At 40.7% G+C, this 15,387-nt stretch overlaps 1 protein-coding gene across 1 annotated transcript in view; it reads left to right on the top strand.

The window, feature by feature from the left end:
• Window positions 1-2,305: 2,305 nt before the first annotated feature.
• Window positions 2,306-15,387, top strand: part of LOC108267038 (NALCN channel auxiliary factor 1) — a 119,774-nt gene continuing 106,692 nt past the window's right edge. The window contains exon 1 of the mRNA XM_017470922.3: window positions 2,306-4,026. Coding sequence (XP_017326411.1) covers window positions 3,373-4,026 — 654 coding nt within the window. The 5' untranslated portion in view covers window positions 2,306-3,372. The remainder of the gene's footprint in view (window positions 4,027-15,387) is intronic.

Raw genomic sequence — 15,387 nt, 5'->3', positions numbered from 1 at the left:
GTGTAATTATAAAGGATAATGGCCTTACAGAAGCACAGACGTGAGGTATTGCTTAAATGACCGCGGTAAATTAGTCAACAACTGCCTCCTGACCCTGGCTCTCCTGCATTTATCTATTCAATGATTTGCTTATTCATTTGAAATGAGCCCCAGCAGTAATACAGGGACCTCAAAGTCTCACAGCACATTTAATTAGTACAGTAAACTCCCAAAATAGTTTACTCAACCCAAATTCCTTAGGCAGAAACAGTAAACACAGTGAAAATGAGGCATGTACATATTAGAGAATGTACTCAGTACAGAGTTATTTATTTTATTTTATTTTCCATATTATGTTCTCAATGTCAAAGTCATAAATCATATAATAGACTACAGATACATGTAATGATGCAGTTGTGATTATTTTTATCTGAGCATGAAAATATTTAGTCTAAATTTGTTTTTATAGGATAAGAACACTTACTGTAGATACAAATCATACCAAGGCATGAACCTTTTAACCACAGAAAATATTTGTTGCCATAACAATACTACGCGAAATGGAGGTCACCTGTTTTTCAGGAAAAAACAAACAAACAAACAAACAAAAAACAGGAAATGGAAAGGTTTTGGAATCTTCAAACTGATTTCTCAGCTTAAAGTTTGACTGATACTGTGAAACTGGTGATAGATATCCTCCCACAGACACAAATTTGGGTCAAATGTATCTTACACACAAGGCAAAATCCATGGGCCAACAAATCCTCTTTAAATGGGGTCTCTTGTAATTAGATTCATTGTAATGTCATTAGAGTTTCCTTGCCACTGGGCACAATTTGGCAATGGATTGGAGAGAATGAGAAAACCCATGTCATAATACGTCCATGGACATCATTAAAATGGAGCTTCCAAGACGTATCTGAGCGATACCCATACCTCCACTATGCTGTTTAAATAAGACTGACATGATTTTTTTTTTGCATTTGTTTGTGTAACATTTTGTATAACAGTTTGGGCAGGTAATGAGGAAGGGGGAAGCAGACTTGGGACAACTCAAAAGGCACTTTATTCTTTTTCTCTTTACTTTCGCTTTTCAGCAAATAGGGACACAGTGGCTTAGTGTTTAACACATTTTCCTCGCACCTCCAGGGTTGGGGATACGAATCCCACCTCTGCCATGCATGCGTGGAGTTTGTATGTTCTCCCCATACTTCAGGGGTTTCCTGTTTCCTGGTACTCTTGTTTCCTCCCACAGTCCCAAGACATGCGTTGTAGGCTGATTGGCATCTCTAAATTGTCTGTAGTGTGTGAATGGGTGAGTGAATGTATGTGCGATTGTGCCCTGCGAAAGGGTGGCACCCCATCCAGGGTGCTCCCTGCCCTGTGCCTCAATTTCCCTGGGATATGCTCCAGGCTCCCTGGGACCCTGTGTAGAATAAGAGATATGGAAAATATCTGAATGAAAGAAGGAGGAATGGATCATTTTTGGCATCAAATTCATTTCATATTTCAAGTACATTGGGGCATTCTTAAATCAATATAATCTGTTAATTGTTCTATTAAAAAATTATGGCACAAACATGGTTAGCATATAATACATTATTTCAATTTAAGAAATGACAAGATTCCTCAACATTTTACTTCAGCGTTCATAATACTGATATAACCACATCATAAATGTGTAATAGAGTATGCATATGCTGTTATAAATTGTCATGACAGATTATGACCAGTTGCAGTGTTGTTATTATTACCAATTAATCACATTGTCATGGTAGCTCTATAATTTTTTACTTTTTTTAAAACATTTTTTTTTTTTTTTACTTTTTTTTTATTTTATTTTATTTTACATCACATGATAGCTTTGGTTAAATGTGCACTAATGGGTATGTTTCATGACAGATCTTTTTGTTTACTTTATGAAAACTGTCATAACAAGATTAATACTATGGTACTATGGCTAATACTAAGTTTGTCTTACTATCTTTGTCATGACCTTCACATAGATGTGGCGATGATTTGTCCCAACCAAGGTATACGTAAAACATAAAGTCAGACAGACAAGTGCACGCACACACACACACACACACACACACACACACACACACACACAGAGAGAGAGAGAGAGAGAGAGAGAGAGAGAGAGACGTTCCTTAAGCTTCCTCCTTGGCATCCAACTGCTCTGCTCCTTAAAGCCGAGCTCGATACAGCTCCACTTCCACACCGCATACTAATAAAGTTTGGGGGGGGGGGGGGGGGGGGGGGGGGTCTGGGAGGACTGGACGGATTCGCGGGGGGGGGGGAGCTGCACGTTTTATACGGAGGGTTCATTTATTTATTTAGCGCTTATCTTCATCAGTGCCGATGTATGATTTATTCTTTTGTTGCTTTTGTTACGATGCCTGCGTTGTTTTAAAGAACAGCCTTTTCCACGTTGCATTTTGAAATCATAATTTACATCTAAGTAGATTTTTGGAGCTAAGCGAATCGGTGACAATGTAGTTATAAAGGAAAAACACTGCACGGAACATTAGATTAAATGTGCATGAACATGGATGAAGAAGGAAAACAGAATAGTTAATTGACTGATGCTCGTTTTCGTTAGTCGGAGTACAGCTGTATTGAGGCGGATTTCAATTTAACCCACTGACTGCGAAATTTTATTTCTTTTTTTGGAAGCAGTGGTGTTGTTGTTTTGTTTTGTTTTTCTTAATCCAAAGCGGAAAATGTAACGGTTTAATTGAATCGCAGTGTCCGTGTCGCCATCACTCCACTGCGCCAGGATGGAGCGATCGCCACGCTGGAGATGACGCAAATGACCCAGCTCTCCCCCAAAAAAAGTGATTCACGACGAACATGGCGGCAACTTAGCACAGGACCAAAGATGATTGTGACTATCACCCGAAAAAGCTCGGACCATCCGCCCAGACCCGGTCCAGGAAATTCGGCGGGACGCAGCGCGAAGTTCTCTCCTTCCCTTGACGAACGCCGGTAGAGGGAGAGGAGGAGACGAGAAGAGGCGGCATCCCAGAGACTCATCCACGGAGGAGAGGAGAGGAGGAGAGGAGCGACATGCTGGCGCGGAGGAGCGGGCTTTCCTCCCGAGAGCCACGGACTACGGGAATATGCCAGTGTGTGCTTTATTGTCTGTCCGTGCATTAAGTGAATAGCGGATCGACACAGAAATAGCAGGAGAGAGCGAGTGAGACAGAGAGACAGAGACACACACACACACACACACACACAGAGAGAGAGAGAGAGAGAGAGAGAGAGAGACGCGTTTACAAGGGAAAAAAATCCATCTAGTCCACCCCCCCACCCCCCAAAGTCAATGAATATTGTGGCAGAGGAGCCGTCGCGGTGGAGTCGGCCGGCGCCGCGCTTTCCTAAAATATGACCAGGGGTGCTCGGACGTGTCGGCAGCAAGATGACGGCTTGAACATCCGCTCTGCACCCCGCCAGGACGAGAAGCCATCCGCCGATTCGGAACGGGCCCAGCGATGGCGACTGCGCTTGGCCTCCTTCTTGTTTGCGAGCGTCCTGCTCGCTGATCGCCTGTGGCTGTGCGCCGCGGCCAAACCGACGAGCACTAACGGCGAGCGACGGGACGCGGTGGCGTTCAGGGACACGGGGGATCAGGAGTACCGATCTTTTCCCGGCACCACCGACTATACACATCTTTTCGCAGGGAATTCTAGCACACCTCTGTGGAGACTGGAAGCGTGCCACCCCGACAGCGTCTCCAAAAGCTGCTTCGCGGTGGCGGACGCCGAGGCTGCGTGTTCGGGCCTCTCGGACGCCGAGTGGAATCTGAGTGATTTGTACCTGCCCTTTTGTGATTCCTACTCCCTTTTGGATTTGTTTTACGGGTTCTCGAGTCCGGGCAACGTGAGCTGCGGCCTCAATATGTCGACGTGTTCCCGGTGTGTCCGGGCTTACCAGCACCTCGACCGGCGAGCTCAGGAGAGGTACCATGAGTTTGAGCTCCTGGTTCAGAAATACGAAACGGACGCGTATTCGGTGCGGACATGCATGGATGAATGCACGGTAGGAATCGCTCATTTGAAGGCCGCAACGCGGTTTCCCTACACCTTACTCGCAAATTTGCGGATATAATTCGCTGCTGTCTTGTGTAGTGTTTTCTTTGCTTTTCACAGTGGGCTTCGGGGGGTTTTGACCCACGCACAGAGTGCTTAAATGACTGCGTTCTTGTGAGTGTTCTGTGTGTGTTGTGCTCCGTGCGCGCGGCCGTGTACCTCTGCTGTGCGCGCACTTGTGGATTATTGTGAAAAAAGAAAAAAGGAAGGGGGTTCTTTCATCTGGTGGGATCTAGCAGTTACAGTACTATATAAAGGCTCATACTCCAAACCAGTACATCCTCTATGATGGTGAGGTTCATGCATTCCGTGTCCCCTTTTGATAATACATGACAAAACCAACTATGAAACTAATCTAGTGTATTTCCAGATGAGGCACTAATGCTCCTCAGTTGCAGGAAAACTATATGTCTTACACAACGTAACATGAGCTGTCTCACAGCTGTGGCCTTGCTTTAGGTTAGCCTTGTGTGCCTTTGCTTGAAAACAAATAATCAGCAAGATTAGAACAGCACAGATTTATTTGAATGCTTGCTGCTGTATGTTTGCTGGTGTGTGTTTGTGTGTGTGTGTGTGTGTGTGTGTAATGGCGCAGTATTTTGTGAAATTTCAATAACGTTAATAGCGCAACAGTGTTTTTTTTTTTTTCTTGTTTAATCCCCGGAAGGCTCTTGCATTCATTGCCCAGTGCTGAGCAACACGTTACAGCACACGTTAAATATATTTGCTTGAAACAAACTGCTGTAGTTTTGTTGAGTTTTGACAAGAACCTGAAGGAAACATGGTGTGAAGGCAAAAATGCTAAGCAGTATATAAACCACTACGTTTCTGCATCAGTTTTCTGACAGTGGTGGTAGTTTACTTCTCCAGCTGTAGTAAATTATTATACAAATATGTCACATGACTATCACATACGCATTAAGTTTGTGTTTATTCTATTATGTATTTCATTTCATTGTTTCACTGAGTTGACAGCATCCCCCCTTCTCCTTGATTTAGTATCCTTAGGCAGGTTTTTCTGAGCAGATGCTGTTCCTTGTCCATGATGCTGAAATAAGGCCAAACCTTGCCCTGGCACACCATGGCCTCCAAATCAAAGGTTCTCAAACTTTTTGCAGCTAGGGATCTGTTCGACTGTAAAATAAATTTCAAGATGCTCTCTCTCTCTCTCTCTCTCTCTCTCTCTCTCTCTCTGTGAATATAATCCATGCATCTTCTACCGCTTACTCCTTTTCAGGGTCATGGGGAACCTAGAGCCTATCAAAGGGAGCATCGGGCACAAGGGGTACACCCTGGACAGGGGGTCAGTCCATCACGGGACACAATCACATACACATTCAAACACTACGCACACTTTAGACACGCCAATCAGCCTACCATGCATGTCTTTGGACTGGGGGAGGAAACCGGAGTACCCGGAGGAAACCCCTGCAGCACGGGGAGAACATGCAAACTCCGCACACACATGGCCCCGGTGGGACTCGAACCCTGTGAATATAATTTGTTTAAATATTAAGCTAATTATTTAAATGTGTACAACAGTACATTTTATGTATAACTTTGTGGACACCTGGTCATCACAAGAGTGTTGTCCTTCCCCAAACTGTTGACACAAACCTGGAAGCACACAATTGAATACAATGTTTTTTTATTCTATGGTGCAGCATTATAATTGACCTTCTCTGTAACTAAGAGGCCCAAACATGCTCCAGCATGACGATGCCATTGTGCACAAAGTGAGGTCCATGTTTTGCCAAGATTGGACTAGAAGAACTCAAGTAGTCCACACAGAGCCCTGACCTCAGCCTCAGTGAACACCTTTGGGATAAACTGGAACACACACTGCTCCCCAGGCCTCCTCACCTGACGTCAGTGCCTGATCTCACTAAAGCTCTTGTGGCTGAATGGGCAATTCCTCAGAGCCACACTCCAAAATCTAATGGAAAGCCTTCCCAGAAGAGTACATATGGGTGTGATGGTCAGTTGTCCACAAACTTTTGACCTATATATAGGCCATATATATAGTGTGTCTTGGCTGTTCAAGTTGTTCAAGTTCAAGTGTCCAAGTTGGCTTTATTAATAGGCCTACTTATTTATTAATTTTTTTCAAGTGGAGGCTTAAACCTGTTCAGTTATACAGGCTAATAACTATAAGAACTCAATAATAAATATAACTTTGATAATGGTGTTAACAAAATGTAATATTTTTTTTTATATAAAGCACGGACCTCCTGGATATCCTTCATGGACCCTTGAGGACCCCACATTGAAAATCACCTCTCTAAATAAAAAATACTCTTCCTCTAGTGCAACGTACACACTCCCTTTCTTGGGCTGTAGTTCAGCACTGACTGTGAATGTGTAATGCAGCTTTTGAAGTCTGGCAGAGAGAATTCAGGAGGTTTCCAAGCATAATTGTTCGACCGGAACCACACAACTCCATCAAGAGCTGTGTACCTTGAAAGACTCCGAACTAGACAAATTCTAAACACTTCAGGAACAGATTTTTTTTTAAACCTAAGGATAAATACTGGTTGAGATTATGTGCTGTTACTTTAACATCACTGACATTGTTGTGCAATTTTATAATGTGAATGCATATATCTAAACTGATATTTTATATTTTAAAACCAATACATCATTTGATTAACAAATGGACAATGAGAAAAGAGAAAACAAATATTCACAGTGGCAAACACAATATAATTGGGGAATAGATGATGTAAAGCGTGTCCCAAAAGTCTCCATACATAGGGGAGATTAACACTTTCGCAAAATGCTTGCAAAATGTTTCATGCTTAGTCTATCTATCTATCTATCTATCTATCTATCATCTTTTTTTTCAGATAGCCTTTAAAAATGCCTTTGACAAAAGAAGAACGTATTGTCGCAAGGTTGCAATGAACATACAATTACATGCATAGGCCAGGTGTGTTAACACAAGTAAATGAGAGGGAGAGACAACTCCGTGTGTGTTTACAAAGAAATGGCAATCATGTAGAGGATGTTTTGTAAATAAAGTTACATTTTGCTAAAAAAGTGTTCATTTCCCCTATGTATGGAGACTTTTAGGACACCTTGTATATACATGTATGGGGGGTGGGGGGGGGGGGGGGGGTCTTACAGTTTCAAACAAAGTTTTACATATTGATCTTTAAAACATGACTTAAATCTCAGTCAACTATTTATCTGCATACTGTTATAGTCTGTTGAATGAAGACTGACTAGAATTAGTGCATAATATTTTCTCTGTCAAAATGTCTATATATGCTTGTGTGTGAGTGACAGAGAGAATGACAGAGAAAGAGACACATACAAGAAGAGGAGTGAATGCTCTGAATGACATATTTATGTGTCTCGATCTATCATACGTGGACCATTAGTGCAAAATGTTTGTTCTCCTCTGGCTTTCTTTGAAAATGATATTGATTGAAAGCAGAGTGGAATTACAAGCACTAGGTTCATATACAGTGAAGCAGGGTGTTTGGTTTAGCAATAAAACATGGGTTTTGATTTTGACTAAGACCTAAGAATGCTCACTTACTCTTTAGCATGATATGCTTTTATGGCATAAGCTAAACTTCAGTCAAGTTGTTCCGATTTCCTGGCGTCATACACAATTATCCCAGGGTTACTCTTTGTGGACCAAATCATAAAGAAATGCTTTGAAAACAGTTTTCAACATTTTTGCAATCATATTTCAGTTTTGCTCTGCCACTAATATCTCCACAGACCAAATGTTTACTTGCTCTGTTTCTAAACTGATGCTCTCCACTTCAGTCAGTGTGAATCAGACAACGGTAAATGCTAAGAACTACACTCACCGTCCACTTTATTAGGAACACATGTACACCTGCACATTCAAGCAGTTATCTAATCATGTGGCAGGAGGGCAAGGCAAAAAATAATGCAGATCTCTGTGATTTTACAGTTGCAGTCAAAATTATTCAACCCCCAATGCAAATCAGGTTTATTGCCAAAATTTACAGACTTTCAGCTGTTTGCAATGAATAAATCCAACAAAAGCAGTTGAAGTAGTTCAACACAACAAATGCTTCAAGTGATTTCCCCAAATTCAACTGAAAATGCAATTTATAATGACTTCTCCACTTTCAAAATTATTCAACCCCTTCATGGCAAGCATCTTTAGTACTTAGTAGAGCACCCTTTTGCTGTTATGACCTGCTGCAAATGAGATGTGTACCTTCTTACAGCATTCCTAAAGAATCCTAGCGCATTCCTCATGAGCTATGGCCTCCAGTTCAGTAATATTCTTGGGTTTGTGTGCTGCAACCGCCTTCTTCAAATCTCACCAGAGATTTTCTAGGGGGTTCAAGTCAGGTGACTGTGATGGCCCTGTAGAATCTTCCAGGACTTCTTCTGCAACCAAGCCTTGGTGGAATTTGAGGTATGCTTGAGATCATTGTCCTGTTAGAAGGTCCAATGATGCCCTAAGCTTCAGCATCCTCACAGATGGCATGACGTTTTCTCCCAGGATTTCTTGATACTTCAGTGAATCCATCTTGCCTTCCACATGCTGCAGATTTCCAGTGCCAGAGGATGCAAAGAAGCTCCAGAGCATCACCGAGCCACCACCATGCTTGGCTGTGGACAGAGTGTTCTTTCTTCATTCTTCTTCCTCCAGATATACCGCTGATCCATTGTGCCAAAAAGTTTCAGTTTTGTTTCATTGCTCCACAGAACAGAATCCCAATATTTATTTATATGATTTTGAGCTGACTTTTCTTGTGCTTTTGGGTCAGTAGTGGTGTACATCTTGGAGTTCTGACATGGAAACCTTCTGTGTTCAGTACGCGCCTTACTGTGCTCACTGAAACCTCAGTGCCGGTTGCCACCAAGTCTGGCTGCAGGTCTTTTGTAGTCACTCGAGGGTTTTTCACAACCTGCCTTCTCATAAATCTGGTTGCAGCTGTTGATAGCTTCCTTTTTCTGCCCCGTCCAGGTATTTCATGAATTTTCTGCCCCTAGCCAGTTCAGATATTTCATGTGTTCCAGCTCAAGCACACCTGGTGCAACTAATGAACCCTTGATTAATTGTATCAGGAGTGCTTGAGACAACACCAGTTTTGCATATTTGTGCTGTTGTGAGGGATTCTGTTCAGGGGGTTGAATAATTTTGAAAGTGGATTCATTATAAAGTCATTATAAAAAACGCTATACACATAAAATTGAATTGAATTGAATGGAATTGAATTATAAGTTGCATTTTCATTCGAATTTGGGGAAACCACTTGAAGCATTCATTGTATTGAACTATTTCAATTGCTTGTGTTTGATTTGTTCATTGCAAACAGCTGAAAGTCTCAAAATTTTGACAGCAAACCTGATTTGCAATGGGGGTTGAATAATTGTGATTGCAACAGTAACTGTCGCATGGTTATTGCTACCAAAAGGGCTTCTTTGAGTATTTCAGAAACTGCTGAGCTTGTGGGATTTCCACACACATCAGTTTCTATAGTTTACACAGAATGGTGTGAAAAACACCATCTGTGGGTGGAAATGGCTTGTTGATAAGAGAGGTCAGAGGAAAATGGCTGGATTGGTTTGAGCTGCCAGGAAGGATATAGAAACTCAAATAATCACACTTTACAACTGTGTCTGAGTTGAAGGTATAACTCACCTGGTCTTTTTCCAGTCTTAAACTGTAGAGTTTCGGTGAGTCTGTACTAATGATAGCCTCAGATTCTTGTTCTTGGCTGACCAGAGTGGAACCTGATGGGGGTCTTCTGCTGTTGTAGCACATCCACCTCAAGGTTGATATTTTGTGCATGCTGAGATGCTTTTCTACTTACCAGGGTTGTAAACTGTGATTATTTGAGTTTCTATATCCTTCCTGACAGCTCAGAACAGTCTGGCCATTCTCCTCTATTCTCTTTCATGAACAAGGTGTTTCAGAATGCAGACCGTCCACACACAGGATTAATATATTTTTCCACCATTCTGTGTAAACTCTAGAGTGAAAATTCCAGGAGATCAGCAGTATCTGAAATACTCAAACCAGCACATCTGGCAGCCAACAACGATTCTACGTTTACAGTCACAGAGATCACATTTTCCACCCATTCTGATGTTTGATGTAAACATTAAGTGAAGCTCTAGACCAGTATCTGCATGATGATTTTATATACTGCACTACTGCCACATGATTGGCTGATAAGATAACTACATGAAAGTGCAGGTGGACCAGTGTTCCTAATAACGTGGACAGTGAGCATAAGACGTAAGAATTTTTCTAGCGCTTATCATTTGCAGTTACTTTCTGGTACAATACCATGGTACATCCCAGATAAAACAATCCAAACAACACTGAACTAATCAGACTAAGCAAAGTAGTGAGGGGAAAAAATCTTATAACCAAAAAATGTACACAAAATAATGCATCTACTATACTGTAGTAATGTGTCAAATAAATCTCTTTTCATAGGTTCTTTATTTGTAGTCATCTTTGCAGTTTTTTAAAGATAGTTTTTATCATTTTTAGATAAATTGTTAAATGAATTGAAAAAATAACCTCTCTTTGCAGAGAGATGTCAAAAATTTTTACCAAGGAAACTTGGTAAGAAAAAAAGAGAGGCAATTCTAATTGTTTACCCATCTGTAACAAAATATCCCTGAATAATTAATGCAGGTGTATATGTACTCATCATTCATTCATCTCCACCAGCTTTTTGAGTTACTGTTTTTGGGATAGTGGGGAAAAAATGAAGAACCCAGAGGAAATGCATGCAAACACAGAAAGAACATGCAAAACTACACACAAACAACAACCTGAGCTCAGGATCGAACCCAGGAGCTTTGACATGATAATGCTACCCACTGTGCAGCCCTGCATTTGTACATAGAACAATTATATTACAATATACAGTATACACAATATATTGAGGAGTTTGGATAATTATTGCTTATAGATTGTAAAATGTTCAAACTGAATATTTAACAAATGCTTCCTATTTTCACATTTAATACACACAAAGTTATACACTAAAGTGACAAAACATATTTTGGATGCTTGTGTGCAGCTGTGAGTGGCTTTAGGTGCTGTAGTGTGTTTGTTGTGTGTATGCCATGCATTGGCTTTAATAGTTGCAAGACTTTGCGTTGCCCTGTCCTGAGAGACGAGAGAGTAGCAAGACCATTTGGCCAGTGTTTTTCCATTTTGTCACCTAATCAATGGGCAGAGTGCAAGTTGCATATAGTCCTAGAGCTACAGAACTGTTCCTAATGAAATAAATCTGAATCAGGGAGCCATTTAAACACAATCTCTCTCTCTCTCTCTCTCTCTCTCTCTCTCTCTCTCTCTCTCTCTCTCTCTCTCTCTCACTCACTCCTTCCCTATTCATCTCATTGCATACAACTGGAAAGATAATGGTGAGAGCAAGGCCCTTTGAAAGCCTCACCTTGTGTGGACTCTATGTTGACCAGCTACGCCTAGTGAGGAAAAGCCTGGCTAGTGAGGAAGCCATGGGCAAAAACCCTCCATTCCTCCCTGCAGCATTAAATATGGATGGTATTAAAGTGCCACGGACCTGTAAGCTGTCTGTTTGCAGGGAGAATTAATGAGGTGGAAAGGCAGGGATTTCTGCCAGCTGTGCTTCTGTGCTTTTAGCTTTCATCAAATGCAGGGGAATTTTGTATTCACTTGTGGTAGCATTTCACACTGAAATATCAACACTGAATTAAATTGTTGGATGGAGTTTCATAGCTTGCCGAAATCCAGTAGAGTAACTTTTATAATTTAGTTGGACTTTTTTTTTTATTTATTACATTTTATTTATTATTTTATTTGTCACGAAGGAATGCACTGAGGAGGCTGATCATTAAATATGATGAGGATGTGTGCCCACAGAAAACCCAAATACTTTGTTCTTGTTTGGAGGCTTTTCATGTCTTTTGTTTGTGCTTTTTGTTTGAAGACAGAAGGAAAGAACAGGAAATGTGTGTTTGTGTGTGGGTGTCTTCTATGTTGTTGAGTCTGGGAAGAGAGTCCTAAAGACCTAGCATTAAGAAGCTAAAGATTTATTTGTAATAATTTCATAAAGAGAACATCCTAAATTAGACACTTCATAATATCTCACTTACCCAACACATAAACACAGATATTGAAAGAATGCACAATTTTTTTTAACCTGTCAGTTTTGTTCTCTACACACGCGCGCACACACACACAGTCAAGTCCATCTGCGTGCTCCTAAATTGAACGATTATTAACCCTTCCAGGAAGAACAGATGTTAGCAGTGGGTAACTGGGAAGTGTTGCCTCAGCAGCTCAGGCTTGGGAATGGTATAACACTCTGGATCCCTTTAGCTGGCTTAATGTCCTCAGCCCAGGGGCTTTTTGACACAGCACAGAAGCTCGATGGAAGCCAGTGGACAAATCCAAGGATCATCGTTCTATTCTACTGCCACTTTACAGATGAGCAGCAGGCACCCAGCCCTCAGGGCACTTGCGTTATCATTGTTTAGCCCAGCCTGGAACACTTGTAAAATCAGTACCAATTACCGTCTGCTTTATGAACACATGGTGACATGGGAATATTCTCTGATAGAATAGATCGTGTACATGATATGATTTAAGACAGGGTGGAATATTACACCTCTTTTCCACTAGCATAGTGTCAGTGTTGGTGATTTCAGTAAAAGAGCCAACCTTTTAAACCCATAGCAATTATGTAATCAGATGTGGGAGTTTCTTATTACACAGCATAAAAATAACATCAACCATGGAAGATTCCTAGCAGTTTTATCTCTGACTGCCAACACATTTTACCACAAAATCTTTTTTTTTTACCGTCAAATCTTTTAGCTTCCATACAAAACATAGAGATATCGTCATGGCTGTGGAATATGATGACATTTTGTTATTATATATTAGGATATTTTGGCATTAATAATAGCAGCAATAGTAATAATAATAATAATAATAATAATAATAATAACAAAAGCTGCAAGCGGCATTTTCAGGGGGCCAAGCATCCAGACTCGGTGAGCTGCATATTCACATATGGCCTACAATTGTTGCATAAATAATCACATGAAAGCAGAGTCATAACCATAGGAAAAAGGATTCAAGAAAGATTTGTAGTTTCAGTTTAGTATAGTAGACCAGTAAGTGGCACTGTCATGAAATTTGTTGCATAGCCTAGGGTTTGATCCTGAAAATGCCTACCAAGATTTGTGTCAGTGTGCAAGGTCATTGCTGAGATACAGCCTCACATCCTGCTTGGCTTCTTCGCCATCAAATTTGTTGGGACTTTACTGGCAAACCGTATGGAATCCTCAAAATTCTTTTGATCTAGATTTGTCAATCCAGATTTAGTCACATGGTTCAAAAGTTATGACCATAAACATACTTCCAAATCAGACCAAAATTTGACCCAATGGTGGCACTAGAACTTTGGCAGCACCTTGCCCAAATTTGGTCAGAATTTTCCTTAGACCCTCCCCCATCAGTGTGCCAAATTTCACAGCTTTTTACCTGATGGCTCTATGGGCTATAATAGACAGCCTAGCCAGAAGAAGATGAAGAAGAAGAAGGAGAAGAATAAGCATGTAGTTTGGCATTGATATGTAATTGGTCTCATTTTTCCTCTTATAATAACCTCACCTCTTCTGGGAAGGCTTGCTATTAGATTTTATAGCGTGGCTGTGTGGATTTGTGCTCATTCAGCCAAAAGTGCTAAATCCATGCAACCAATCTTACTTGATTATTAAGCTTCAGACTCTGCTGAGTATTGTGAAAACAAAACTCCTAGAACTAGTTTGCAAAAGTAAATACAGTTATTCTTAGTTGTCCTACAAATGGCATAATTCATAATCCAAAAAGCAAGAAAGAAGTGTGTTGCTTGGTTCTGTGTAATCTCAGTTCTGGAACTGAGAACCAGATCTCTTGCGAATGAAATGTGAACAGTTCCAGACTAGGCATCAGCACCTCAGTCAGCCCTGCCACCTTGTTGGTGTGAAAGGCCATTAGTGAGTTTTGTCCCATTTTAGCAACCATTCGATATTGGTGTGGCTGGAGAATAACAACAGAAAGAAAGAGCATGTGTTCAGAATGTGACAGTGGGTATTGGTTAGGCACAGCATTAGCAGGATGTATAAATAGGGAGATGTGATATGTTACCTTATTGTAGTTTAAACCACAGCGTGGTGGAATTAAAATCCGATTGGTCAGAAAGTCTGCATTATTTTTGTATAGCAGCACAGTTTGGAAAGTAAGATATAACATGAACTATTAGTTTATAACAATGTGCTTATTCTAGTGCATTATTGTTCAAAAATAATAACAGCCACCACACCACCCCAGCATGTATTATTTTCATATAACCACACAGCCCATTGTGTGTTATTCCTTATGTAACATACACTGGTGGATAAACAGCATAATATTTATTACATTGCATTACACATTTATTATACTGTTACACTAGAAAGCTTTGAAAGCAGGATTATCATAAGTGGGAAAGCTTCATTTATTAATTCAACCCACCCCCCTACACACACACACACACACACACACACACACACACACACACACACACACACGTAAACATGCACACACACATTTTAAAGGAAACAAACAGCAAGTTGTTCTCTCTGGGGTGCTGTATCCTGCAGGTCCAGACCTAGCCTTCTCTTCCGGTCTAATTTAATTTGCACCCTCATGATTGTGCCTGCTTTAGCTGGCTCTCCTCTGGGTCTGACTGTATGTGTGCTCCTACATATAGGACTAATTTTCTGATGGAACTCTTGAAGTTAATAAGACAAAAAATGTACCTTGTTATGTTACTGATAAAGGACTGTTACATTTACAGCATTTGGCAGACACCCTTATCCAGACGACATACATTTATCTCCTTTAGACAACTGAGCAGTTGAGGGTTGGCAGCTTGGTAGTGCTGGGATGTGACCTCACATCCTTCTGATCAGTAGGAAACATCTTAACCACTGAGCTACCACTGCCCACTACTATTATTGAGTGCTGAAACTGAAAACTCCTTCCATGAATGTTAAATAAACAGCCTCCTTTACCACTGCAACTATTATGTTCTTTACTTTTTGTTTATTACACACTTTCATACATGTTCGGTTATTAAACACTTTAAAAAATCTCTTTATTTGTTTTGATTAAAATACGTCCCTGTGAATGATCTTTTCTTACTATAGGAACATATTAGAACCTGATCGGTCAGAAGGTGTGGATTCATTTTCTGTAACTGCATGGCTCTGACAGTAGTTCCAGCTGTAACATAACTGGTAGGTTTGTATTATTGTGCACATTCTAATCCTTTAT

This window comes from Ictalurus punctatus, chromosome 6 (assembly GCF_001660625.3).
Source record: "Ictalurus punctatus breed USDA103 chromosome 6, Coco_2.0, whole genome shotgun sequence".
Lineage (NCBI taxonomy): Eukaryota > Metazoa > Chordata > Actinopteri > Siluriformes > Ictaluridae > Ictalurus > Ictalurus punctatus.
The sequence above is the reverse complement of the archived record's forward strand: the minus strand, read 5'-3'. Positions and strand labels throughout refer to the sequence as shown.